This window comes from Poromitra crassiceps (assembly GCF_964638095.1).
Source record: "Poromitra crassiceps genome assembly, chromosome: 4".
In the NCBI taxonomy this organism is placed as follows: domain Eukaryota; kingdom Metazoa; phylum Chordata; class Actinopteri; order Beryciformes; family Melamphaidae; genus Poromitra; species Poromitra crassiceps.
The window spans coordinates 68,261,364-68,288,638 of NC_139626.1; the positions used below are offsets into that span (position 1 = coordinate 68,261,364).

General features: G+C 45.6%; 1 protein-coding gene across 1 annotated transcript in view; it reads right to left on the minus strand.

Annotated features, from left to right (window-relative positions):
• sos1 (son of sevenless homolog 1) overlaps positions 1–27,275 on the minus strand; it is a 123,365-nt gene that overhangs the window by 10,028 nt on the left and 86,062 nt on the right. The window contains exons 14-22 of the mRNA XM_083634610.1: positions 25,243–25,356; positions 22,361–22,464; positions 17,019–17,241; positions 13,996–14,115; positions 13,323–13,485; positions 11,685–11,802; positions 9,924–10,096; positions 5,308–5,424; positions 3,699–3,972 (exon numbers count right to left, since the gene is read on the minus strand). Coding sequence (XP_083490736.1) covers positions 3,699–3,972; positions 5,308–5,424; positions 9,924–10,096; positions 11,685–11,802; positions 13,323–13,485; positions 13,996–14,115; positions 17,019–17,241; positions 22,361–22,464; positions 25,243–25,356 — 1,406 coding nt within the window. The remainder of the gene's footprint in view (positions 1–3,698; positions 3,973–5,307; positions 5,425–9,923; positions 10,097–11,684; positions 11,803–13,322; positions 13,486–13,995; positions 14,116–17,018; positions 17,242–22,360; positions 22,465–25,242; positions 25,357–27,275) is intronic.

Sequence of the window (27,275 nt, forward strand, 5' to 3'; positions counted from 1 at the left end):
GTCCCAATTTCCCCCCGGGGATCATTAAAGTCTTTCTGATTCTGATTCTGATAGTCAAGCTACTGTAGCGGCCGCAAATGTTTATTTCTACCGCAATTGTGCTACTTGTAATTTGTACGACTATTAAACGGCAACTCACAAAACAGACTGACTACCACAGCGGTAGATTCTCTGCCTACCAACACGAGGGTCGCAGGTTCGCGCCCCCGTGTTGCCTCCGGCTTGGTCGGGCGTCCATACAGGCACGATTGGCTGGTGTCTGCAGGTGAGAAGCCGGATTAGGGATATGTGTCCTGGTCGCTACACTAGCACCTCCTCTGGTCGGTCGGAGCACCTGGTCGGGGCGGAAGGGAACCGGTGGGAATAGCGTGATCCTCCCACGTGCTACTGTACGTCCTACCGGTGAAGCTCCCGCTGTCAGGTGAAAAGAAGCGGCTGGCAACTGCGCATGTGTCGGAGGAAGCATGGTGCTAGTCTACGGCTCTCCGCAGATCGGCAGGGAGTGGAGCAGCGACCGAGGCAGCAGGGGGGAAATTGGCCGAGAACAATTGGGGAGAAAATAGGGGGAAATCTGAAAACGTTGAAGATGACATCACGGCAGTTTCCAGGTACCATGTGGTTGAAAAGCTCCATAATACCAGAGGCTGGTTAAACAGTTTCAGTCACACAACAAATCGGCATGAGACACACAGCGGATGGGCTCCATGGAGACTGTTACTATGGAAACGAAGAGGATGTACCAGTGGCCGGATATGGGAGGGGCTGGGACATGCAGGGAGGAGGAGGAGGGGGTGGAGCCAAAATGTATGACAGGAGGCAGAGTTAGTGTCAGGTAAGTTATAAGTCTGTTATAATAAGAGTTTCCTAGCCTGGAATGAACATGAGTTAGTGAGCCAAACGGAGGTGGGATCGTCAGACAGACAGGTGGAAGTGAGTCTGGATGTATGGAGGCTCAGAAGGGTCATACTAACGTGGGCCATGAGGGAGAGAGACCGTAGCAAAGACGCTGTCGTAGGCTGTGGAGCGAGGGGGGAAGTGGAGGAGGATGGGGGAGAGAGAGAGAAGAAATGTCAGGAGGAGACTGAGTGGACTCTCCATTGAGGACTGGACTCTTACTCTGTACTGGACTCTGTACTGAGGACTGGACTCTGTACTGAGGACTGGATTCTGTAATAGGATCTTTTGTAGATGTGGCTTTGAAAACCATTTCTGGTTAGTTCTGCTTGATCTCAGGGATAGGCATTTTAAGTCATTTAAATTAAATGAGTACTCTCTATGAACTAGTACTAGAAAAAAGAAAATCTAACGCAAGACTATGGTCCGAAACGAAAGTGCGGGTAGGGGTCTGTGTCCGACTGGAAATACACAAGCAAAGTTTGGCTAATGCTAAACAGGCCTGTAAGAATATCTATTACTATCTAATGCTTTGACATCTATGTAAATTGGCCACCATTCTGCCTGTAACGTTATATTCTAACAATGCGTGTTCAGATCTAGCTAGCTATTTAAAATGTGAGTACCATATGTTGAACCGTTGAACAAATACTGACGTCCAAACCGAGAACTCATGCACATCCCTACTTGATCTCTGCTCTTTATTCTAAAGATAAAAACTATAAGATGAAGCCTGAGAATGCTGTGCCACAGCCAGCCAACTACCATGCTTGTTTGTCCACAAACTGACTCCCTGTCAACATCAGCCCTCAGATCACATTTAGCCTCCACATGTGAGCTGCTGTGTGCAAGGTTCTCTGCAGTGGAAGAGGGAGGGTTGAGGTTAGTGTGGGTTCGTCTGAGGCAGTTAGTCTGAGCTGGTGAGTCTGACACAGTTAGTCTGACACAGTTAGTCTGAGGCAGTTAGTCTGACACAGTTAGTCTGAGGCAGTTAGTCTGAGGCGGTTAGTCTGAGGCGGTTAGTCTGAGGCGGTTAGTCTGAGGCGGTTAGTCTGAAGCGGTTAGTCTGAGCTGGTGAGTCTGACACAGTTAGTCTGAGGCAGTTAGTCTGACACAGTTAGTCTGAGGCAGTTAGTCTGAGGCGGTTAGTCTGAGGCGGTTAGTCTGAGGCGGTTAGTCTGAGGCGGTTAGTCTGAAGCGGTTAGTCTGAGGCGGTTAGTCTGAGGCGGTTAGTCTGAAGCGGTTAGTCTGAGGCGGTTAGTCTGAGGCGGTTAGTCTGAAGCGGTTAGTTTGAGGCGGTTAGTCTGAGGCAGTGTAGGTACCAGATGTGTTCGGGGCCCTGCGCGTGCAGCTCACAACGTTGAGCATTCTGATTGGCTGCACATGTTGAGAACAGCCGTCAGCGTGAGAAGGCAGCAGCCAAAACAGTAACGTTAGCTGGATAGAAATTTAGGAAGCAAGCTAACATCTAACACTGACCACCATTGACTGTTTTAGTTGGCTAATGTTAGATAACGTTAGCTTGCTTGCCAACGCGGATTAATTCCTATCTAGGTAGCATACAGTAGCTAGCCGATTTATCAGTCGGATCAACCCCAGGAAATGTGACTGACGTCAGGAGAAAGTTAGCTCTTTACAATGAAACTGTCCGCAGAAGACCTGATACCACTGTGTTGTTACCAGAATAAATGGCGGATTGGAGCCAAAAGTGATGCACAAAATGACTGTGACAAATATATTGTGATATTGTGGTTTTAGTTGGCTAATGTTACATAACGTTAGCTTGCTTCCTAAGGGGGATGAATTGCTTTCTAGCCAACGTCACTGTTTTGGCCGCTGCTTGCTGGCGCTGACGGCTATTCTCAATCATACAGCCAATGTGATGTGATCTGTACGCGCAGGACAGGACCCGGAACACACCTGGTACCTACTGTAACCTGGTTAGTCTCTGAAGGACAACAGAAAAACATCGTACCACAATAACAGAATCAGATATGTGAATCATATCATTATTTCACCATAATCATTCTATTGAAAGACGATAAACAATTATACCTAATTACTGATCAGCACGCACGCGCGCGCACGCACACACGCACACAACCCTGTAAGGGGGAGACTATCATTAAAACCAATAGACTGGAGTTTCTCCGTACAGTTCCACTGCAAGTTTGCACTCCAACCAAACAGCAGCTCATTTCAGGTTATGGTTTCCAAGCTTTCTAAAAAGGGACAAGAGAACCCAGTGAGAGTCAACAAGAGCACAGGCACACAACACTGTCTGACGCAGGGTAAGGGTTAGGGTTAGTAAGCACAGGCACACAACACTGTCTGACGCAGGACATAAGGCACCAACCCCAGGTCAAATGGCAGGTTTTTAGGGAGGACAGGCCACACGTCTTTTAAGAGGAACCAGAGCCATAGAGATAGCATAGAGATACTCTACATAGAGATAGTTATGTTATCAACATTCACTCCAATCGTCCTTTTTCCTTTCTTTTTTTTCCACACCTCGCAATAGTTCCCAGAAGTAAGATTCTGGATCAGTTGCATCAGAATGGTGATCTACTTTTAGAAGGGTACGACGTTTAAAGAATCAAATTGTATATTATCTGCTTGATTTGATGCATTCAAACGTATTTCCTGGAACGATTCCCCCCGCACACAATATAGCTACGTGAGTCACGTGACCATCAAGCGTTTTGGACTCCCATTGCGCTCTCTCTTCAATGGCTCTGGGAGAAACTAGCCAGTGGCCCTGAGTTGCTGCAGTGTTTGGTTGGACTGTTGGAGGCAGGGCTTACTGGAGTGGGAGGGGCTGCTGGGGCCCTGTGGCGAGTCGAACACGCTGCCCACGTCCGTGCAGCTGGAGGCGCTGGAGGCGTGCGGGGGGGTGAGGGGCGTGCGGGGGGAATTGGGGGCGGACGCGGCCCCACCCTCCCCCTCACTGTCGGGGATGCGGCTGTAGCTGATCTTCCTGGGCTCGTTCTGCAGCGGCGTGGGGTGCCGCATGGTGCCAGGTCGCGCCGACGACGGACGCACACCCGGAGACTTCAGAGGACAGCTGTACTTCTTGGCCTGGGAGGGACACAAGAGGGTCAGACAGCGCTCAGGACACAGATTGACAGAGCTCAGGACACAGAGGGACAGACAAAGCTCAGGACACAGAGGGACAGACAGAGCTCAGGACACAGAGGGACAGAGCTCAGGACACAGAGGGTCAGACAGAGCTCAGGACACAGAGGGACAGACGGAGCTCAGGACACAGAGGGTCAGACAGAGCTCAGGACACAGAGGGACAGACAGAGCTCAGGACACAGAGGGACACACAGCGCTCAGGAGACAGAGGGTCAGACAGAGCTCAGGACACAGAGGGACAGACAGAGCTCAGGACACAGAGGGTCAGACAGAGCTCAGGACACAGAGGGACACACAGCGCTCAGGACACAGAGGGACAGACAGAGCTCAGGACACAGAGGGACAGACAGAGCTCAGGACACAGAGGGACAGACAGAGCTCAGGACACAGAGGGACAGACAGAGCTCAGGACACAGAGGGACAGACAGCGCTCAGGACACAGAGGAACAGATCTCAGGACACAGAGGGACAGACAGAGCTCAGGACAGAGGGTCAGACAGAGCTCAGGACACAGAGGGACAGAGCTCAGGACACAGAGGGACAGACAGAGCTCAGGACACAGAGGGACAGACAGAGCTCAGGACACAGAGGGACAGACAGAGCTCAGGACACAGAGGGACAGACAGAGCTCAGGAGACAGAGGTACAGAGCTCAGGACACAGAGGGACAGACAGCGCTCAGGACACAGAGACACAGACAAAGCTCAGGACACAGAGGGACAGACAGCGCTCAGGACACAGAGACACAGACAAAGCTCAGGACACAGAGGGACAGACAAAGTTCAGGACACAGAGGGACAGACAGCACTCAGGACACAGAGGGACTAGGCCTAGTGTTATTAATTTATATATGAAACTATATGTTATTGAAGACTAATAGTGTCATTTTTATTTTTCTTTAGAACCACAAACACCCACATACCGGTACACAGTAGTACACACAAACATCCACATACTGGTACACAGTACACACACAAACATCCAAACCAATGCCTTGTGCTCATCCATGACCTGTATTTCCCCAACACGTTTATGCCCTGCTCTCTGATCGGAGTCCTTAAAGGAACTAACAAGCCAGCATCCCACAGATCCTATCTCTATCACAGATCCTATCTCTATCACAGATCATGTTTAAAGACAGTCTTAATTAGCCTATAGTCCACTGTCTCTAAGACTAAACTAGCTTCATGCACTTGGCTTGCAAAGGCTTTTTCAGGCCTAGCTGCAGGTGTTGTGTTGGCAGACAGGTGAGGAGGGAGCAGGAGAAGATACTTACAAAGCGAGGTAAGGAGCGGACGTTTCGAGGCTCGATCTCCAGAGACTTGTTGAACAGGTAGTCTGCAAACTCCTTCTCTGATTTATCCTCCATAGGATTCAGGTTCTCAAAGAACCTCTGTAGCAGATAAGAGAGAGAACATCCATCAGCCTCATGTCTACCTGGAGACTGAACCTAAAGGCACCTAAAGGCCCATTCACGCTTAGGGGACCGTGTGTCGACAGAAGTGTTTTTTCCTGAGGCCAGCATATCTTTTACCTGTTTGCAATGGGAGCACTGCATATTTACTAGGCCTGGGTATTGTTTAAGAAAATACAATACCAGTTCTAATAACCCTTAAAGTGATTCCGATACCAGTAGAGTACTTTATTCGACTTCACCACCACAGACTGTATGGGTTGTACCTCAAGCCCTCCCCGCTGGGCATTTTGAGAAGAGTGCCTGGCATTTTCAGCTAGGGGAAAAAGAAAGGTTCCGTGGACACACGGTCGTAGAGCGACAACTATAAAGAGAACTATAAAGATAAACTATAATGACATGCTGTGGCTCAAGTGTTGACACTAGAAAGATATACTAGATACACTAGAAAACAAATGGAGCATGACTTTACCGATGTGCTTTTATTTTACTCGCTCTCTAAAGTCAATAACCACACAGCCGGAGGATTTGAGTTCAGGTGTCGGTGCAATTTCGGATCGGGTCCAATTTCAGATCGGGCAGGCAATTTGATTGGCTGTATGTCGGTCACGTGGTGGGATTAACGTGGGCAAAATGGCCGACAGCTTTAGATTAGCTAACAAGCTAACGCTAAGCTACTGATGTTATCAGACATGATAGACATTAAAAAAATGAATCAGGGTTAGGGTTACACCCCGTGGGTTAGACCCTGTTGTCCACAACAGGGTCTAACCCACGGGGTCGAGCACTTCTGGTAGGGTGAGCCGAATTTGTAAGGAGAGAGAGGAGATAAGATGGCAGTCAGATAATAATACTCTACGTACACGGAGCTTTCATGACATTGTGATTTGTTTATATGGTGCTAATGGCCACCAAGTGAAGCTGTTCATCTCTTTGCAGGCTCTGCACACCACATCTACTGTAGCTCAGAGAGTAAAGTCTCCTGTAGGCCATGTTGAGAGAAACACCTGTAACTTCACCGTGGCTAAAGGTCAGACTGTATTGGAAACGTAGGGATAAAGGTGAATGTCCACCAGCTCCTTGCTGACTCCGGGAGTCTGTTCTGGCAGCCGTACCGGAGCCCCACCGCAGCTGGTGGACATTGGGCTTAATGGTGGCTCAGTGGTAGCGTTCTTGCATCACAGCAAGAAGGTCCGGGGTTCGATTCCCGCCTGGGATGCTGTTGACACTGGGAGTATGTCTCCCCATGCCTTCAGTGCCTACTACTGCCCGGGTAGGCTATCTTGTCGAAAGAGCCTGTGTGTTGAGTTTGCATGTTCTCCCCGTGCTCCCATGGGGATTCCTCCATATGTACGTAACCCCCCCCAACCCCCTCTCAAAGAAAAAAGCAGAGGATCGTCGGCTGACCAGCGGCGGTTAGAAGGGGTTGGTCCCCGGGCGCTTCACTGCAGCTGCCCACCGCTCCTGGCCTGAACCATGGAGGACAACGAGCCAGGATGGGGTCAAACGCGGACGACACATTTGCATTGTATCTGTGACTAATAAAGACAGGGTCTGTCCATCCAATTGGATAGCGCATTCGCGGTCAGATTGGCCAAAAGATGATGCTATTTTCTTAGCATCATGCTAGCAAAAAGTAGTGATTTAACTAGCTTCCAGGTCAGTAAACAGCCTATCACTCCTGACCAGTATGTCACCTTTCTTTTCAACGTGTTCAGAGGTGATGGTCTACTACTAGGGGTGTCACGATACACTCAGTTCACGATACGATACGATCACTGGTGAAAGTGGGCCGGAACCGTAAGGTGCGGAGTTCCGTTAATAATTTCTGTGCCTGAACGCCGTTGGGGGAAGACATGCAGCTGCCTGTCAATCAAAATCCGATTGCTGCAGAGTGCAGAAGCAATCATGATCCATAATTTCCAACAAGGAAACACATGGCTGACGTAATGTCGTTAGGGTAACATAAACAACAGTCTCTCTCATAAATTGCTTCTAAATTGTTCCGTGTTTTAGACCTGTCAGTGGTTTTTAATCCCTGCTGTGTATAAGCACTCAGCTTCTGAATGCCGCTGCTGCAGCTCGGCTGTCAATACTAGTCTCGCTTGCCTCCGCCAACAAAAACGGTTGGCCCACTATTGCACTAGTGTTAGTTCCACTGGTTCCGCATTTCCAAAAAGGAAACACATCTGCTGACGTTATGTCAACATAAACAACAGTTATACGTTTCTTCTAAATTCTACAAAAGCCTGTCCCGTTCCCAGCATGATGTCAGGTCCATGGACATTGCATGCAGCAGCGCATAGGGAGCACATGTTGACTGTGCAGCGTGCAGTGCAAACCTAAAGCGGACCCTTAATTTGTGTGCCTCACTGCCTTCATGAAACCATGTAAGTCCTTTCACATGTCGTTTGAATGGTTATTAGTTTTCAGCAATGTTCATGATCTTTGTAATTATGGAGATACTGACACTTCAGTTTTCAACATTTTAGCGTAGGGCAAAGGCACGTTGGCTTAATTATTGGTTAATTGGCAGTTGCTTTTACATGCCTCCACCCGACATGAGAGGGAGAGAGAGAGAGAGAGAGAGCGCTTTTACACGTGGTTTCATGGCGCCTCCGATGCGTAAAAGTCCTTCATCATTCATTCAAGAATGTTTTCAAGATGGCATTTCTTGTCTGCCCAGTGCATGCATTTCTTCGGTGCTCAATACTGTGCTTTTTCCCTCTGTCTCCTGCATTATGAAAAGCTTTATAAATCCAAGCAGTAGGCTAATTCTCAGTAATTTACTTAGGTTACTGTAGGCTACATATTCACCTTCCAGACGGCTTCTAGAAGAAAAAAAATGCTTTTAAATGAGCTGTTTGATAAAACTTAATGCTGATTTGCAAAATGCAATTTAAAATGTGCATTTTTTAATCCATTTTCATATTCTTGCTTATTCATTTTCATATTATTTGTCCTTTGCATAATTCGTTTTCGCCTTTACTTTACCATTAGACAACTGTTTTACTTAAAGCACAATTATGCCACACTGTATACAGGTTAATTAAGTAGGCTACTAACTTGCACAATAAATCATTAAATAAATAATTTGCTATAGACTAGCTACATGATGTCAAAAATATGCGTGTTCAGGAACGCATGAAGCTGGGCGGGAGGAGAACAATGACGCGATGAAGGTTGGAGTAGTAGTACCGCCAAGAATTTCAATCCACTTTCACCCCTGGATACGATACACGATATTGGGTGCACGATACGATACGATATTTTAACCATTTTTTTTGCGATCGATTTGTAAGTTGAGGGGGCATCCTCCACGCTAATTTGAGTAATTTCACCATTCTCATCCTCCGTGTCTGTAACGTCCCTCATCTGTTCAAACAAAGCAATGTAAAGGAGAGCGAGCATGCAATCAGATGCAGATCAGTGCCACCATGTTCAGCTTCTTTTTCTCGCGATATGAGATTTCATCTCAACGATACATATTGTCACGTTTTGATATCGCGATATATTGTGGGACGATATATTATGACATCCCTATCTACTACCGCATTGTCCCACCCCTTCCTTTGTAGTACTTTAGTCTGATTGGTTGAAAATGTTTTATCGTTCTCTTGCGCCAGACAAATCGGTTAAACCAAGAATATCATTATAACGGTCGTTCTGGATGTTTTACAGTTGTTATAATAGTTGTAGTTATAATAATGACAATAATAATAATAAATTGCATTGATTAATCATTATTATTATTTATTATTTTATAGTTATTATCATTATAGTTATTGTTCTAGATGTGAATTAGCCTGGTAAAAGCCATCTTGATCATGTGACCTCACATTCTGTTTTGTCCTACGTATCAGTCTGGACTTCCAGCTGCCCACGTGGATTTCCTGAAATCAGGGACTGCGGCATAGTTGATGACGTAACTGGGCCAATCACGGACGTTTTCATCATTCTCCAGACTGTATTTGGTGATGCTGATTGGCTGAAGGAGTTGACTGTCAAGGCAAGTACTCCCGCCCACTGAAAACACTATGAGCGGCTCGAAGTCCAGGCTGATATGTAGAGTGAAGCAGAAAGTGAGGTCACATGATCAGGATGGTTTTAAAAGAGCCATTTAAAAAGAAATGCTTGATAGTCACGTGACTCACGTGTGTGCAGGGGAACAGTTCCAGGAAGTATGTTTGAATGCATAAAATAATGTTGATAATATACAATTTGATTCTTTAAATGTCTAACCCTTTCACAAACGGTCCATTCTGCTGCAACTCTACAGCACTGCTTAATCCAGAACCTTACTTCCTGGAACTATTGCGAGAGAATGGAGATGACACAACTCTTATATCTGGGTTTTGCAAGGGCTAGCTGTGAATGGGCCTTAACTCCTGTACGTTTTAGCGATGATTTGATGTATTGTCATTGGGCAGGTCTACTCTAAACATCACAGCAGCGTGAGTGAGTAGCGGTTGACGGACCCGGATGTCGTTCTCCACCCGCAGGCAGTAGGGCTGGTTCTGGTACTGCTGGATCTCTCCTGTGATCTCCGCCACTTTCCGTCTCTTGCTGAAGTTGATCAGGTCTTTGCCGTGCCTCTTCAGGAAGTCCGGGTTCCCCTCCTCCGTCTTCAAGATGTTCGTCAAGTAGATTCCTGACAAACAGACAGTCACCTTCATGAAGCTCTCCACAATCTGACTGAGATTCAAGTTATTAACACACAAACACCTTCTTGAAGCTCTCCACATCTGACTGAGATTCATGTTATTAACACACAGACACCTTCTTGAAGCTCTCCACATCTGACTGAGATTCATGTTATTAACACACAGACACCTTCTTGAAGCTCTCCACAATCTGACTGAGATTCATGTTATTAACACACAGACACCTTCTTGAAGCTCTCCACATCTGACTGAGATTCAAGTTATTAACACACAGACACCTTCTTGAAGCTCTCCACATCTGACTGAGATTCAAGTTATTAACACACAGACACCTTCTTGAAGCTCTCCACAATCTGACTGAGATTCATGTTATTTTCCAGCTTCAAACTAGTTCAGTTCAGCACATTCACACTGGTAGCTGCCCTTCACGACCGCAGTCTGTCTCTACCCGCATGTGAATGGAGAGTGATGCCCTTGATATTATCACTGATCGTGCCTCCCTCTGCCTTATCTGTTTTTTGTTTCTATTTGTATTCTCTTTTTAGGGATACATGAGAAGCGACATATCAATACAGTAGATATACTGATAAGCAGAGGTTTTACACAGTTTAATTGCATCATCATCATATATATATATATATATATATATATATATATACATATATACATATATACATACATACATACATACATACATACATACACATATATATTTGTAGACTGAGTGATTTTGGGGGGGGCCGTCTATAGTCAAACATCTATGTTTTCATGTTTTTCATGTGTTTGTCCATGTCATTGTAACAGTTTGTCACAGCACCTATTCCTCCCTGGGCAACTCATTATTTTATTTATTTTATTATTCACTTTTGCAAATGGTCATTCAAAATAAATCAGGAAATCAATGGAAATTCATACATTCGTGAGCTAGACAGTTTTTTCAAGTCATTCCTGAAGATATTCACGCTGACGATATTAATGATTATACAATTAATGGAAATTCACCACGATAAAATTATCTTGAGGGTTTTTTTATCGCGATAGACAATAATACCCCACCCCTGTGCTCTTCTGCTTCTTTATGTTTGTTCCATATCATTCTGTTCTATGCTTGATTGTTGATCCGTTAGATTCTCTGTAAAGTGCTTTGAGACATGCAGGTGATGAAGGTCTATATCAGGGGTGGGCAACATCTTTTTCCTGAGGGCCATACTGACTTACATCAAGTAAGTGAAGGGCCACACATTGGAGATTATACCTGCCAACACTCCTGATTTTCGCGGGAGTCTCCCTATTTTTAACCCTCTCTCCCGTTGTGATTGGTAATTTCTTGTTAATCTCCTGATATATGTAATAGTGATACAAATCCAATGACTCTAGCAGATGAGATTTATTAACATAATTCTGCCTTTTATTGAGTTTTTGGGGGTCGTTTTGTTTTTCTTTGAGTCCGGCCCTGGGGTGCCCACACAGGGGGTGCCCTATTTTGGCTCTATTTTGCCCATGTGTGTCTATATGAAGAATGAGTTGACCTTCAGACAGAGGTGACATGGAGTGTGACTGGGTGCTGGACCGTACCAAAGAAGGGCACACAGGGGGGGTTGATGGAGCGGAGTTTGGCCAGATACTTCTTGTAGTGATCTTCGTTCAGCTCGTGGGCTTCCTCCAGGATCTTTCGTTGTCGGCTCGGAATTTGCTGCAGACAGAGAGCGGGAACATGGATTAATGGCATGTCTAGACTCTAGAGCCTAGTTCCTCGTTGCGCGGCTCGCGAGACGATGGCGGCTCTAGACACTTCAATTGGCGGCTCGTGGCTGATATAAATAATACAATAATACTGTAATACTGTCAAAACCATTCCCTCACTGCGGTGTCAAACAAACCGCACGCCAGTCTTCTCTGTATCGTTCCAATTTTAGTATAGCCTACTAAATTGGAACGATACAGAGAAGACTGGCGTGCGGTCGTGTATCGTTCCAATTTAGTAGGCTATACTAAAATTGTAACGATACACTGGCCAGCCGGCAGGAAAGTATTGCGGGACTTGACGAGACTTGGTGACCGAGATCACGAATGAGGTAATTTGATCCCTGGGAGACTCCAGGCAACAGCCCGGGAGTAAATATCAGTCTGGTGGTTGTTGCGGGATGAGATTATGACGATATGTGGCGAAAACAGGAATAAAACTGGCTATTTAGATGCAGGAAAGACAGGCTGCCACTTGGCCCCCTCGGAGCTCCATTTTAGGACTGGCTTGGATGCTATTGATCTCAAAACAACGCTAGGACGGCCAGAAACGCTGCGGAGATCGCTGGGTGAGTCGTCAGATCATAATTAATGTGAGGAGAGGGGTCCAGGTTCAAAAAAACCGAAATTCTCCTTTAATACAGTGTGGTGCCCCTGTGTGACCACACTTGACGTGCCCGCCTCCTTCCAATTTACATGTAAAAAATAAAGATTTTTGCATGAACTTATTGCTAAAGTACAGGCTCAAAACATACTATAGAAACATGTAAGACACAATGTACTAACTACAAAAATATGTCATTTTATACAGTGAGGTCAAGTTTCGGGTCTCACTACAATGGCTACTATGGGGACTAACATCACACATGAAGACAATTGGGCTCAGTGAATCCACAAGAGTCTCAGCTTTCGAGGCCTACCCAAACTATGTAATTCCAAGACTTTTTATGGACCCCAGTATGCAGAAATATTCAAATAGAAGGCGGAAATAACACATTTATAGGCTACTGCATCCAGAAAACTGCATGTTTTTACCAAAAACTGCATGGGATTTAGCATGAAGTATCTGTAAAGGGAAGACTCATGGGTGCCCATAGAAACTATTCTCATTCAGATATCTTGAGGTAAGAGATGAATGGGCCCCTTTGAAAATGGACAGGCAGTTTTTCCATCGACAAAAATTTGCCTAACTTTGGCGCATTATTTATCCCCCTTTCCGACAACCTAGCATGACATGGCTGGTACCAATAGATGCATTAGGCATTAGTTTCCGAGGATATCATTATCTTCACTCTAGCTTTAAAAATGAGTCTGCTACAGCCTCTGAAACAGAGTCATGTTGGCCGCGGACGTGTCTTGCAAAAGGGCCCGTATCATTCAAAGGGCAAAAGGGCAGGTGCTTGGGCACCACCTGGTGGTCTATCTGTGCACGTCCCCGACATTTAAACCAAAACATTTGAGGATCGGTACCTCGAAGGTGTGGTCCAGCCTGTAGACTGGGGAGGAGTTCATGGCGCTGACCACCTCCAGAACTCCGTTGAAATTGTTGAGCTCCTGGAAGACCTGCAGGATCTCGATGATCCGAGCCACCACAGAGGCCCGTTCCTCCAGGTTCTCCGTCTCTACGATACACCTGCACAGAGACATGTCATTGTGCTGTCTCAGGAGAACAAACCACAACAACAGTACAGACAATGTTTTCACTGGGTTTTCCATGGTGGTTGGTAATGAGTTTGGCAGTGAGCACGGGTGGGTATCGTACTCAATATCTTTAACGATACCCTAACCTTAAAGGTATCGGTACTTGATACCTGCATTCCATCCTTTTTTTTACACAGATCTAGAAAAAAATTACTATTTGATAGTTTTGCTCAAAGGGGTTAAGTTGATAATGAGGTTGGTGATGAAGTTGATAATGAGGTTGGTGATTAAGTTGGTAATGAGGGTGGTGGTTGTAATGAAGTTGGCAGTGAGGTTGTTCGTGGGTTATGAAGTTGGTGGTGAGGTTGTTAGTGGGTAATGAAGTTGTCAGTGAGGTTGTTAGTGGGTAATGAAGTTGGCAGTGAGGTTGTTAGTGGGTAATGAAGTTGGCAGTGAGGTTGGTGATGAAGTTGTTAATGAGGTTGGTGGTTGGCGGTCTTACTTTTCGAACCACAGAGTGAGGTTGGTGGTGTGTCGGATCATTCTCAGCAGGTTGGGTGAGTGGATCTCCTTGTCCTCCTTGGTCCAGACGCTGCCCACCAGCTCCGACGGCTGCACTGCCCTGCAGGGAGAGGTCAGATGTCAGCAACCGGCCAATCACAGAGCTCATAATATCTCATCATAATATAATGAGGTAAAACCACAGGAACAGGGGATGATTTTCTGAAAATATATTAGGATTTTTATTTTTTTTATTTGTGGTTGTTTTCCCTACAATGATTTCCTCCTAGAGGTTATCATTTGACACTACATCAAATAGTGTGCGGGTTTGTGTGCGCGCATGTGTTAGAGGTTGCATAGACTCAACGTTGCTACCACAAGTCAATGCCCACTGGGAGACGTCGACTAGTCACGTGGTGGTTTGACTGCCCCAGACAGCAGCCTGCCAGAGCTGCACTCCTTATCTTGTCTTTTTCACTCAGTCATTTCTACAGATTTATTTTTTCTAATTTGGTAATCAAATTAGTAGCTATGTTATTTGGCCTATAACAGGGGTCACCAATAGGCAGACCGCGGTCCGAATCCGGACCGAGACACCGTCCTATGCGGACCCAGACTTATAAGCTGTTATTATACTGAGATTTTTCTTCAATGTTGCTGTGTTTTGTATTTTTAAGTTGCGCAGCTTTTCTGGCTATTCTAGCATTTACGGTACTGGTTTGGAGTCCCACGTGACGCTACTCGGCCAATGAAATTTACAGCCAAGATTCTTCCGTGCGGGTCCTCTCTGCTAATCAACAGCTGTGTCAGTGAGCAGCGCTACACACACACGGGGGAGAAAAAAAACGAGACACGTTGGAGAAATAGGTGAGAAGTAGGCTATGGCGTGCTCTAAAAAGAGAAAAGTGGACGCAGAGAACCGAGTTTTTAATGAAGATCGGACAGATTTGTACATGTTTCTCCTCCTCACGGGCAGTTCAAAGCCTGTCTGTCTGATCTGCTGCGAGACCGTTGCACTCATTAAAAGTGGCAATGTGAAACGCCACTACCAAACGAAGCACTGAATCATTTGAGAAAACATATCTGCTCCATCCGTGTCTGTGTCTGTGCGTCTGTCTCTGTCTCTGTGGCTGGCTGCATGGTCTCCCTCCCTCCCAGTACAACTACTGTCCCCAGGCTGCAAAAGTATGACTTCTTAGTCAGCTAGTCATTTACTCTCAGTCAGAACAGAAGAGGAGTAAGATGTTCAATTGTTCAAATATGTTGAGATAAGACTGCAAAAACCAGAAAAAGGGAAACTCAAGCTGCTACTTTTATTTCATTTTTCTTAAGCACTTTATTTTACATTTTCAAAAGCTTTCTGCTATATGTGTTTTTTTAATGCAGCCCTTATTTTCTTTGAAAATAAGAATTATTTATTATTTGAGTATTTTAAAATCCCTCCAGTTAAATGTGAAAACTGAAAAAACATTGTTGAAATTAATGAGTTGTTCTTTGTTGCTGACTACATACAGACATTGATACAACTATTAGGGTATTTTATGGCACTGAATCATAACGCAGGTTAGACATTATGATGTTGCAGACCTTTGCTTGAGGAAATTTTCCTCGAACTGGACCTCTTCACACGTTCGTTGTTGTTTTTCTCACTATCGGAGTGCTTTTATTGTTGCAAGCGGCTCCATACAGGGATCGGCTGGGGTGTGTTCAATATGAAAACGGTGTGCACCTTTTTTCTACGGTTTCCAGGTTGAACGTCATGTTCACCCTCCAAATTCTCTTGACGTTCCAGTCAAACAAGGTGTTAGCCCTGGACATCAGAGTGTGATGTTAGCCCTGGACATCAGAGTGTGATGTTAGCCCTGGACATCAGAGTGTGATGTTAGCCCTGGACATCAGAGTGTGATGTTAGCCCTGGACATCAGAGTGTGGTGTTAGCCCTGGACATCACAGTGTGATGTTAGCCCTGGACATCACAGTGTGATGTTAGCCCTGGACATCAGAGTGTGGTGTTAGCCCTGGACATCAGAGTGTGATGTTAGCCCTGGACATCAGAGTGTGGTGTTAGCCCTGGACATCAGAGTGTGATGTTAGCCCTGGACACCAGAGTGTGATGTTAGCCCTGGACATCAGAGTGTGATGTTAGCCCTGGACATCAGAGTGTGGTGTTAGCCCTGGACATCAGAGTGTGATGTTAGCCCTGGACACCAGAGTGTGATGTTAGCCCTGGACATCACAGTGTGATGTTAGCCCTGGACATCACAGTGTGGTGTTAGCCCTGGACATCAGAGTGTGGTGTTAGCCCTGGACATCAGAGTGTGATGTTAGCCCTGGACATCAGAGTGTGGTGTTAGCCCTGGACATCAGAGTGTGGTGTTAGCCCTGGACATCAGAGTGTGAGCCATAGCCTCCCTTCAAATTATTTGCCCAGAGAGTTTTCCCAAGCTATTGATCGTGTTTACATTCCCCCACGTCGTGAGCTGCTGTCATCAACTCAGAGAGACCAGGCAACACTACTTGTCTCTTTTGCCGGCAGTGCACCACGTGACCACGAGTCAATGTAGATCCTACTTTACTGGTAGAAAGGTCGACTTGAAAACTTCTGGAGTCATGCAACCCCGAGCGTGTGTGTGTGTGTGTGTGTGTGTGTGTGTGTGTGTGTGTGTGTGTGTGTGTGTGTAAGTTACCGGTAGAAGTCAGACTCGAGCAGGGTGAGCTGGTGTGTGTGTGTGTGTTACCGGTAGAAGTCAGACTCGAGCAGGGTGAGCTGGTGTGTGTGTGTGTGTGTGTTACCGGTAGAAGTCAGACTCGAGCAGGGTGAGCTGGTGTGTGTGTGTGTGTGTGTGTGTGTGTGTGTGTTACCGGTAGAAGTCGGACTCGAGCAGGGTGAGCTGGAGTGTGTGTGTGTGTGTGTGTGTGTGTGTTACCGGTAGAAGTCAGACTCGAGCAGGGTGAGCTGGTGTGTGTGTGTGTGTGTGTGTGTGTGTGTGTGTGTGTGTGTGTGTGTGCGTGAGTGTGTGTTACCGGTAGAAGTCAGACTCGAGCAGGGTGAGCTGGCGGGCGATCTCGATGGGGTGGAGGGTCATCAGGTGGAACAGCTGGGTCTGGCCTGGCTTGCTGATGTGCCACTCGATGGGCGGGGGGGACGTCTGAAAGGTGATGCTGGGGGGAGGGCCCACCGCACAGACCTGCTTCTTCCTCTGGATGATCTTAGTGATAGACTCCACCCACTTCCTCATCGCCTTGCCTAGCACGCACGCACACACACACACACACACACACACACACACAAACACACACACACACACACACACACACACACACACACACACACACACACACACACACACACACGTTATCCAGTCAAACTCATTGAGTTTGTCTTTTCTATGAAGGACCAAAGTGTATCTGGATGGAGTAATACATATGTTATATGAAATTACATTACATTAAAATGTATTATATTGTATATACAAATTTACATTCTAAATATATCCCCCCCCCCCCCCCAATAATAAAAACATTATTAGAAGTTTTATAAAAAGAAAATATTAGAGTTAAATTTAGAGTTGATTTGGGGAAAAAATATTAAACCTTTTAAAAGTTAAAGACACCTTTCTGATAGAAAGTGCATGCAACTCAAGGTGTGTAGCCCTAACCCTATATACTGTATCTAATACCTTTACTCACTTACACAAAACACATGGGAAAATAGAGTCCAGGACTTAACAAGTCCCTTAGCAGTTCCTTTCTAGCACTGCAAACATACTAATGTGAGAGTAAACAGCCATTTTAGTAACAATAATAATTATTATTATTTATTTATTTTATTTATAGTCTCAAAAGGAAGTGTCTCAAAATGTGTGAATTCTCTTGTTGGTAATCTGTGTTTTTCTCCCTTCTTCCCTGCAAGGAAGTGGAAGACAAAAGTCCAGGAGATACAACAACAAATCTGTCAACAAGCTGTCTATTATCCAGTAGGGCTGTGGCGATTCACTTATCTCCCGATTCGATACTATCACGATTCTTGGGTGCCGATTCGATTTATATTGCGATTCTTAAGTATTGCGATTCGATTTATATTGCGATTCTTAAGTACCGTAAATTCCGGACTATAAGGCGCACCGGTCTATAAGCCGCACCTTCAAAGGTGACTATTTTTTTCTTATATAAGCCGCACCGGTCTATAAGCCGCGGGTGTTTTGATGTTTAATTACCATATGTAAGGCTTCGTGCACAGAGGGGATTGTCGGGAAAGAGATGGCTGTTTGGGGAAGCTCCCATTTATTAACATTTCAACAAAACAAAAGTCAGGTCACTAATCCCCAGACAAAATCACACATTGTGGTATTTTTTGTTTTTTTTACAGTGCACACAGTGTCCGCGGTGTGGTGAAAAGAGGGCAAGAGAGGAAATTAAAACAGAAGTGGATTTATAGTTAGAAAGAGTGCTAAAGAAGAGAGAATTCCGTTTTTTATTTTTTTATTTTAGTTACTCACAGTACTATTGACCAGTCCAACTCAAAAGATATTCGGCAGTTTCACTTTGAGCTCTTGTTCCGCCGCTGTCCATCAATGGTTATGACGAGTCTCGCTGGGTACAGTACGCCAAAGCGATATCCATTGACTTTAACCTTTTCAATGATGCTGTTGTATGTTGCGCGTTTCTGTTGCACCAACGCGGAGAGGTCCTGCCGGACGAAAAAGCGCGTACCCTCCCAGGTGAGGGGCTTCTTCCCCGCAGCCTGGAGGATGAGTTGACGGTCGGGCCAGCGGAGTAGGCAGATGAAGATGGCCCTCGGTGGCAGGCCGGGGTCTGGACGTGGCTGAGGCGCCCGGTGTGCCCTGTCCACCTCTGGTGGTTTCTCGCCTTCCTTCAGGTCCAGGATGTAACACAGGATTTTGCCACGAAAGCGTCCATGTCACCAATCTCAGCTCCCTCTTTTACATTGATCAGGCGAATGTTATTTCTTTTACTCCTGCTGATTAAGTCATCAACCTGCGTGTGCAGGGTTTCGATTTTGCATTTTATCCATTTTCGGACTCACTGTGTTGTTTTTGTCCTCCAGTGCGCTGATGCGCTTTTCCGCATTATAAACTCTGTTCACGGTTGCCTTAGTTTCTTTAGTGAGTGAGTGGATGGACTTCTGCACGTTTTCAAACTTGTTTTCAAGCTGCTCAAAACCTCTGAGCGATGTCGGACTTAATCGATAGTGTTTCACGGAGTAAAAGTTTAGCCCAAGCCGTGTATCTCCAGCCTCCAGCAGGTGAGTCATTTCCTCATTCATGGCGTGATTGCTTCGTCTTTTTCTTTCTGCTTACCTGTGTTGTGTTATGTTATGTTATGTTATGTTGTTAAAAGAGGGCAAGAGAGGAAATTAAAACAGAAGTGGATTTATAGTTATAGTCTTTCAGGCTCAATCGCTGCCTTTTTCCCCCCGGAGCGAGGGAGGAGGGAGGGTGTTTTACCGTAGTGGCTGAGAGAGAGTAGTGGCACAGTGCTCCAATCAGGTCGCGAGGCACATTTTTTGCAACATCATCCAATCAGGGTCTCGCTCTCATAATGTCTGTCTTGCTCTCGTTCTGCCTCATACCAACATCCATAGATTTTGGAGGTTCCCGAGTGGCCGTTTGCTGGAAAAATCCATAGATAAGCCGCACCGTTATATAAGCCGCAGGGGGCGAAAAAGCCCAAAAAACGGGAAAAAAGCCGCGGCTTATAGTCCGGAATTTACGGTATTGCGATTCTACGATTATTGCGATTCGATATTACGATTTATTGCGATTTTTGTTTATTTTTTTCTTTTCTTTTTTCAGTTTGTTTGCTTTTTTACACTAGATTAGAACATGGGAAAAGTTTAATCATACACTAGAGACTGTATATTATATATCATGAGTAGGGCTGGGCGATATAGTTAAAAACAGGGGCGGACTGGGATCATAATTCAGGCCGGGCATTAGATACCAAGCAGGCGCCGCAGCAAAAATCGTGACATTAAAAATCCCGATACTTAGGTGAATCGATTTTTTCCCCCACCCCTATTATCCAGCTTCTTTTAACAAACAGTAAACAGCACAAACGTTTGGTTGTGGGGTTTGGTTTGGTTAGTTCTGCTGTAGTGTTTGGTTGTGGGGTTTGGTTTGGTTAGTTCTGCTGTAGTGTTTGGTTGCGGGGTTTGGTTTGGTTAGTTCTTGCTGTAATGTTTGGTTGTGGGTAGGGATGTTCATCAATTATCGAAAATCGATAATTGATCGTTAAGGAATTGAATCGATCATGTGGAATTTGGATCGATTATTGTTATTATATTTTTTATTTATTTTTTATTTTTTGCGGACTAGGTTTGGGTGGAATTCGTTCCTCCTTGCCCCACTCCATTGCACAGCCGACTAACGTGAGGTGGAGCTTCATATAGTCTCTAGTTTTCTGGCTGGGCACGGGCCTTTGTGCCAACAAAACTGTTTTAAACATGGGGAATTCACACCGGCATGTGCCGGGGACACAAACAAACGCACCCAGTGGTCTGTGGACCTCAGTGAGGCTCAGGCCTGTTGATTTGACTCTTGTGCTGTCAGTTTGTTTACCTGGCCACAGCGCTAGTATCTGATATTCTTACTACACAGCGGCATCGCCATTATAGCTGGCTGAGAACGCGCAACGTTATTACCAGACCAGGGTAAAAAAAAATATATATATATATAAATATATATATATATATGTATATATATATATTATTATTATTACGCTATCGATAATCGATTAATCAATAATTGATCGTTAATTTTCCCGATTTTCGATTATGAATTTTTTTCAAAATGAACATCCCTATCTCACATCCAGCTCAAAACTGTGATCCAAGCTCAACATAGAGAGATTCACAGGTGACATGCTGACTATTAAAGACTATCCAATATCAATAAGATTAAAATACTGTGATTATCAGAGATGCACAAGGCTTTTTTTGCAAGCAAGTCAAGTCTCTTATGGGTGTGTTTAACATCTGCTAATGTTTGCTAACCATCCGTACGAGCTAACGTGAACATTCACATTACCATGACTGACCTGTCAGGTGCCTGATCAAGTTCGATGTGGTCGATCCAGCATCCTTTATTTTGATACTGCAGATGTTGCATTAGATTTTGTTTGGGCCTTGTGTGAAGTTACATTATAGCCAAAGGTTGTGACAAATGCCACAGCAGCTGCAGGTGTGCTGCTCACCATAGTGTAACATCACAGCAGCTGCAGGTGTGCTGCTCACCATAGTGTAACATCAGAGCAGCTGCACCATTACCGTAACATTGGAGAGTGACGGGAAGAGAGAGCAGGGAAAGCGGAGTGAGTTCTGATTTAGTTATAATCACTTGAACAAAACGGTCAAAATATAAGGCAGTGTTATGTGGTTAATTTTAGGGATGTTCATCAATTATCGAAAATCGATAATTGATCGTTAAGGAATTGAATCGATCATGTGGAATTTGGATCGATTATTGTTATTATTTTAAAAAAATTTTTTTTTTTTTTTGCGGACTAGGTTTGGGTGGAATTCGTTCCTCCTCGCCCCACTCCATTGCACAGCCGACTAACGTGAGGTGGAGCTTCATATAGTCTCTAGTTTTCTGGCTGGGCACGGGCCTTTGTGCCAACAAAACTGTTTTAAACATGGGGAATTCACAAACAAACGCACCCAGCGGTCTGCGGACCTCAGTGAGGCTCAGGCCTGTTGATTTGACTCTTGTGCTGTCAGCTAAGCTGGAAGACGCCGATTGCCTTACATCATGTAACCTGACATGTAACATGTTTGTTTACCTGGCCACAGCGCTAGTGTCTGATATTCTTACTACACAGCGGCATCGCCATTATAGCTGGCCGAGAATGCGCAACGTTATTACCAGACCAGGGTAAAAAAAAAATATATATATATATATATACTGTATATATATATGTGTTATTACGCTATCGATAATCGATCGTTAATTTTCCCGATTTTCGATTATGGAAATCTTTCTAAATGAACATCCCTAGTTGTGGGGTTACAGTTAGTTCTGCTGTAGTGTTTGGTTGATTGATTTTATTTTGGATAAAGAATGACAAAATCCAAGGGATGACATGAAAAAGTGTAAACACTTATTTCTATCATGGTCCTTTAACACACAATTGGTATATTGTATTTTAATCCCCGCTAATCTGCAAAACATTTTTTTCAGCTATCCTGGTAAGTGACATATCATGTGTCACAGTGTGTGTGTGTGTGTGTATGCGCACACGTGTGTGTGTGTGTGTGTGTGTGTGTGTGTGTGTGTGTGTGTGTGTGTGTGTGTGCGCGTGCGTGCGTGTGCGGTGTGTGTAGTAAGTGTGTTACAGTCTGGTACCTCTGACTAAAGCAATGAACTCCTCCAGTCGTCTGAGTAGGTGAGGGTCTCTCTCAAAGTCGTAGAAGTGATGCTCCACCCAGTGACGACAGACATTCAACACTCTGAGAGAGGAGAGGTGCAGAGAGGAGGAGAGAGGAGAGGAAGTGAGGAGAGGAAGTGAGGAGAGGAGAGAAGGAGAGGAGAGACAGAGTGTTATCATTTTAACAAGCCTGTAGAACAAGTCAAACACTTCAAGGATTTGGGCACATTCACTGATCAGACCTAACATTTAATGAGAACTCTGTGAGCCTTTTGAAGCTGATGAGCTTTGGCATTTAGCCAACACATACTCTAAATAGCATCTAACCCCGACTGGCAAACTCTGGCTGAAGTGGTGCTGCTAAATCCAGTCACCAGGTGGCAGCAGAGCACAGGTTCAGCCCAACATTAAACCTAATGACAATCACCTCTGCAGCTGTAATTGTCTAACAAGCATTCACCTGCTTCATGTGTGGTGGTGGCATGAAAAGTGACAGACGGTAGATGTCTCTGTTCATCTTTTCTCTCTTATAAATGCATCATCTAAGTTTGTTCTTCTGTACATTCAATCTTATTTTGATGGATTGTTTTTGAAAAGGACCTGCAGGTGGTTAGCACCACAGAGGAAGACCCAGAGGACAGGAAGAGATAGAAACAGATCATCCGCTGTGGCGACCCCTAATGGGAGCAGCCCGAGAGGAGAAGGAGGAGAAGATGTCTTTGAAAATTAAATCTTATAATACTAATAATATCATATAATTGGAGAAATATGTTTGTCCGTTTGGAGTTGCAAGGCACACCGTAACTCTAGAGGCGACTCAGGAGAGGGCAAGCTCTTCATCTTTGAGATTGCGGATGAGAGTGGGGGAGATCATGATCACAGCCTTCAACAAGGTGGACCAGGTTTTCCCTTTAGTGGAGCAAGGCAAGGTGTAGTAACATCAGGAAGGCCATGCTGAAGCTGGCCAACAAGGAGCCCACGACGCTGAAGAACGCTTACGGGATGACGCTCAATAGCTAATAGCCAGGGCATCCCCACCATGCAGTGCGACTTTGTGCTCATCGCCGAGCTGGAGGACAGAGACAAGGATGCCATCGTCGATGTGACTGGAGTGTGTAAGAGTGCAGAGGAGGACCAGCAGAGAAGACAGCCCTCCACTTAATGGACCCAGACAAATCTGAGGCCTTTCAACTGAGGGCCTGGTATGACGAGGAGGGCTACGCTCTAAACAGCCAATCCCTGACAGAGACTAGGTCAAATGGAAAACACTGAGCGATGTTAAGGATGATGTCATAACCACCGATGATGTCATGTCATGCCCCACAATCATCAAGTGATGTCATAGCCACTGACATGACGTGGCATGAGTTGACATGAGTTTGGTTACAACCCCCCCAAAAAAGTGTGCCCATGGCGCCCAGGCACATGCCTGATTTTTAGTTCTATTAAATAATAGGCTTATTATCATAAAAAATTGATGGGGAATAGATAGACCAACCAGAGGAGGCACTAGTGCGGCGACCAGGACTCATACCCCAATGGGTTCCCACCCGCAGCCACGGCCAATTGTGCCTGTAGGGGTCCCTTGACCTCTCACCTTTCACCTCTAGATATCTGAATGAGAACAGGTTCTATGCGTAGCAACAGGTGAAAAGTAGAGTCTGCATGTACATGTATAACGTTTCGGTCATTGCGACCTTCATCAGAAAGGTGAAGGTCACAATGACTTAAATGTTATACATCGATAGACTGCTATCGATTTGCACTACGACAGCGTTTTTGAAGAGGTAAGCACAGACTGACAGAGCAGTGTACGTGAACACAGACTGACAGAGCAGTGCACCTGGGCTGCCCTCGACCAAAGATTATCCTGGTCGACCAGAAATCGACCACAGCTCCGACCAATCGATTGATCGAAACGGGGTCTAAAACAACATGGCCATGTCTATTTTCAACAAAGTGTACTTTTTTGTTTTTATTTTTTCTTATTTTGTGCAGTGTACTGACTACTGAGTGCACTATACCCGATAGCTGATAATTATAAATAAAAGCTATTTGCAGCGTTGTAACATTACCGGAGTGGACAGACTGATCAGCGTGCTGTGCAACACCTGGCCATATTCAGCTAATTCGAAACAGCTTTGAGTTGCGTGTGCGATGGTTATGGTTATGTAACGTTAGCACACGTGGCATGGTTAATTAGTTGGCAGAAAGGACAGCTAGACAGCTTTTGCGATTTATTCCAGTAACATCTTATAAGTCTGTCTAACATTATCTCGTCGACCAAGAGCACGTCGACCAAACAATCGACCAATCGATCAGGAGGGGGCAGCCGTACTGAGCACAGACTGACAAGCAGTGCACCTAAGCTGTTTGAGAAGTTAGCACAGTGTACCTCAGCTGTTTGAGAGGTTAGCACAGTGTACCTCAGCTGTTTGAGAAGTTAGCACAGTGTACCTCAGCTGTTTGAGAAGTTAGCACAGTGTACCTCAGCTGTTTGAGAAGTTAGCACAGTGTACCTCAGCTGTTTGAGAAGTTAGCACAGTGTACCTCAGCTGTTTGAGAAGTTAGCACAGTGTACCTCAGCTGTTTGAGAAGTTAGCACAGTGTACCTCAGCTGTTTGAGAAGTTAGCACAGTGTACCTCAGCTGTTTGAGAAGTTAGCACAGTGTACCTCAGCTGTTTGAGAAGTTAGCACAGTGTACCTCAGCTGTTTGAGAAGTTAGCACAGTGTACCTCAGCTGTTTGAGAAGTTAGCACAGTGTACCTCAGCTGTTTGAGAAGTTAGCACAGTGTACCTCAGCTGTTTGAGAAGTTAGCACAGTGTACCTCAGCTGATTGAGAGGTTAGCACAGTGTACCTGAGCTGCACCGGCTGGACGAACTCTTTGCGGAAGCGTTTGAGCTCGGCGCTGAGCGGCTGCTCTCCTTCCAGCTGCTCCGCCTCGCTCGGCCGCGGCTCCGGGATCTCAAACCTGCACACAAACAGTCACACAGTCAGACAGTCACACACACAGACAGTCACACAGTCAGACAGACAGACAGTCACACAGACAGTCACACAGTCACACAGACAGACAGACAGGCAGTCACACAGTCAGTCACACAGTCAGTCACACAGACAGACAGTCACACAGACAGACAGACAGACAGACAGACAGACAGACAGACAGACAGTCACACAGACAGACAGACAGACAGACAGACAGTCACACAGACAGACCGCACATCCCCCCGCCTCATCCCTCACATCCCCCCGCTCTCCCTCCCTCCTCCACTCTCCTGCCTTCTCCTCTTCCCGGTGTTTCTTCCTCTTCCCCCCTTCCCCCACTACTCTAAAGCATAGTACACATTCTACTCCAAAGCATGGCACCCACTCTATCCCCTCCAATATTCCGCCACTATTTAAAGCATGGCACCCATGCTCTTAGTATTTCGCCACTATTCAAAGCATGGCATCCACTCTTCCCTAAAGCAAGGCACCCATAAGCTCTATATGTGAACATGTGCTTATTTGGCAAAAGGACTCACTACTAAAGGCTTGCAGCCAATTAAATTAGGCATAGTTTGGTTGCTAAGACATATGTCCGTTTGCAAGATGTGCGTCTATATTTCTCATTCTCTCCCCACCTCCTCCCTCCCCCTGCTCTCTTCTCCCCCACACCCCCCCCCTTCCCCTCTCCTGCTCTCTCCTCTTGCTCCTTCCCCACCTCCTATACCCTCCAGCATCTCCCATTCCCTCCCCACCCCATCACTCTCTCACATTCCCCCTGCTCTTCTCCCTTCTCCTGCTCTCTCCTCTGCTCTCTCTTCATTTCTATATTTTCTATATTATCAATTGTTCAAATGTTATCTTTATTCTGTATATTCTTGTTACTGTTGTGTCAGCTAGAATTAGCTAGACATACTTTCTGTGAAGCCCTCTGAGACATGCTTGTGAATTAGGGCTATATAAATAAATTTGACTTGACTTGACTTGACAGACAGTCACACAGACAGACAGACAGACAGACAGACACACAGTCACACAGACAGACAGACACACAGACAGTCACACAGACAGACAGTCACACAGACAGACAGACAACAAGCTATTGATCAATACAAATGACTCACAGGGGGTTCACCAAGCTCCAGTTGCCAGCTATATATTTTCATCATTGCAAAACCACAGCACAGCAAAGAGGATGTGATGCGTGTAGGATAGTCGTAGCTAGTCAGGTGACGATCGATTTGAGTGAGGGTCCATACTGTAAGATCGTCATACCGGTGTTGTATGGAGAAACCCCAGGGGAGCATGAGGAGAACATGCAAACTCCACACAGGAAGGTGTTTTTGAAGAGATAGCCCACCTGGGCAGTAGGCACTGAGGACATGGGGAGAACACACCCTCAGTGCTCATAGCGCCACAAGCAGGAATTGAACCCAGGACCTTCTAGCTGTGAGGCGACAGCGCTACCACTGCACCACCGTGCCACGGAAGCACAGGTGAAGTGTTTTTCTCCATAAAACATTCCTGGAGTTTCAGAGCACCTGGCATAACACAAGTCTCCAGAAGTCATGAGATGCCAAGTTGACTTGAAAATACGTCATTTATTTACACCCTGTTTTGTCTTGGATTACACCAGACGTATGGGGGCACTTTATGTTTTTTAAAGGGTGCAGCCACTTAGAGAGAGGGAGAGTCTCAAGGTCTCGTCTCAAGGTCGACAGCGGTTCAAAGCTGGTGAAACACGCACGCACACACACTCACATGCATGCACAAACGTCTGGAAATGAGTGGAGAATTCACTTCTTCATCGGCGAGACTTTGACACGCCAACGCCCAGTTTGGACCAAAGATTCGCGGCGAGACAAGTTGAAACTTGCGACTACTTGCAACCAGCCCAGCTGC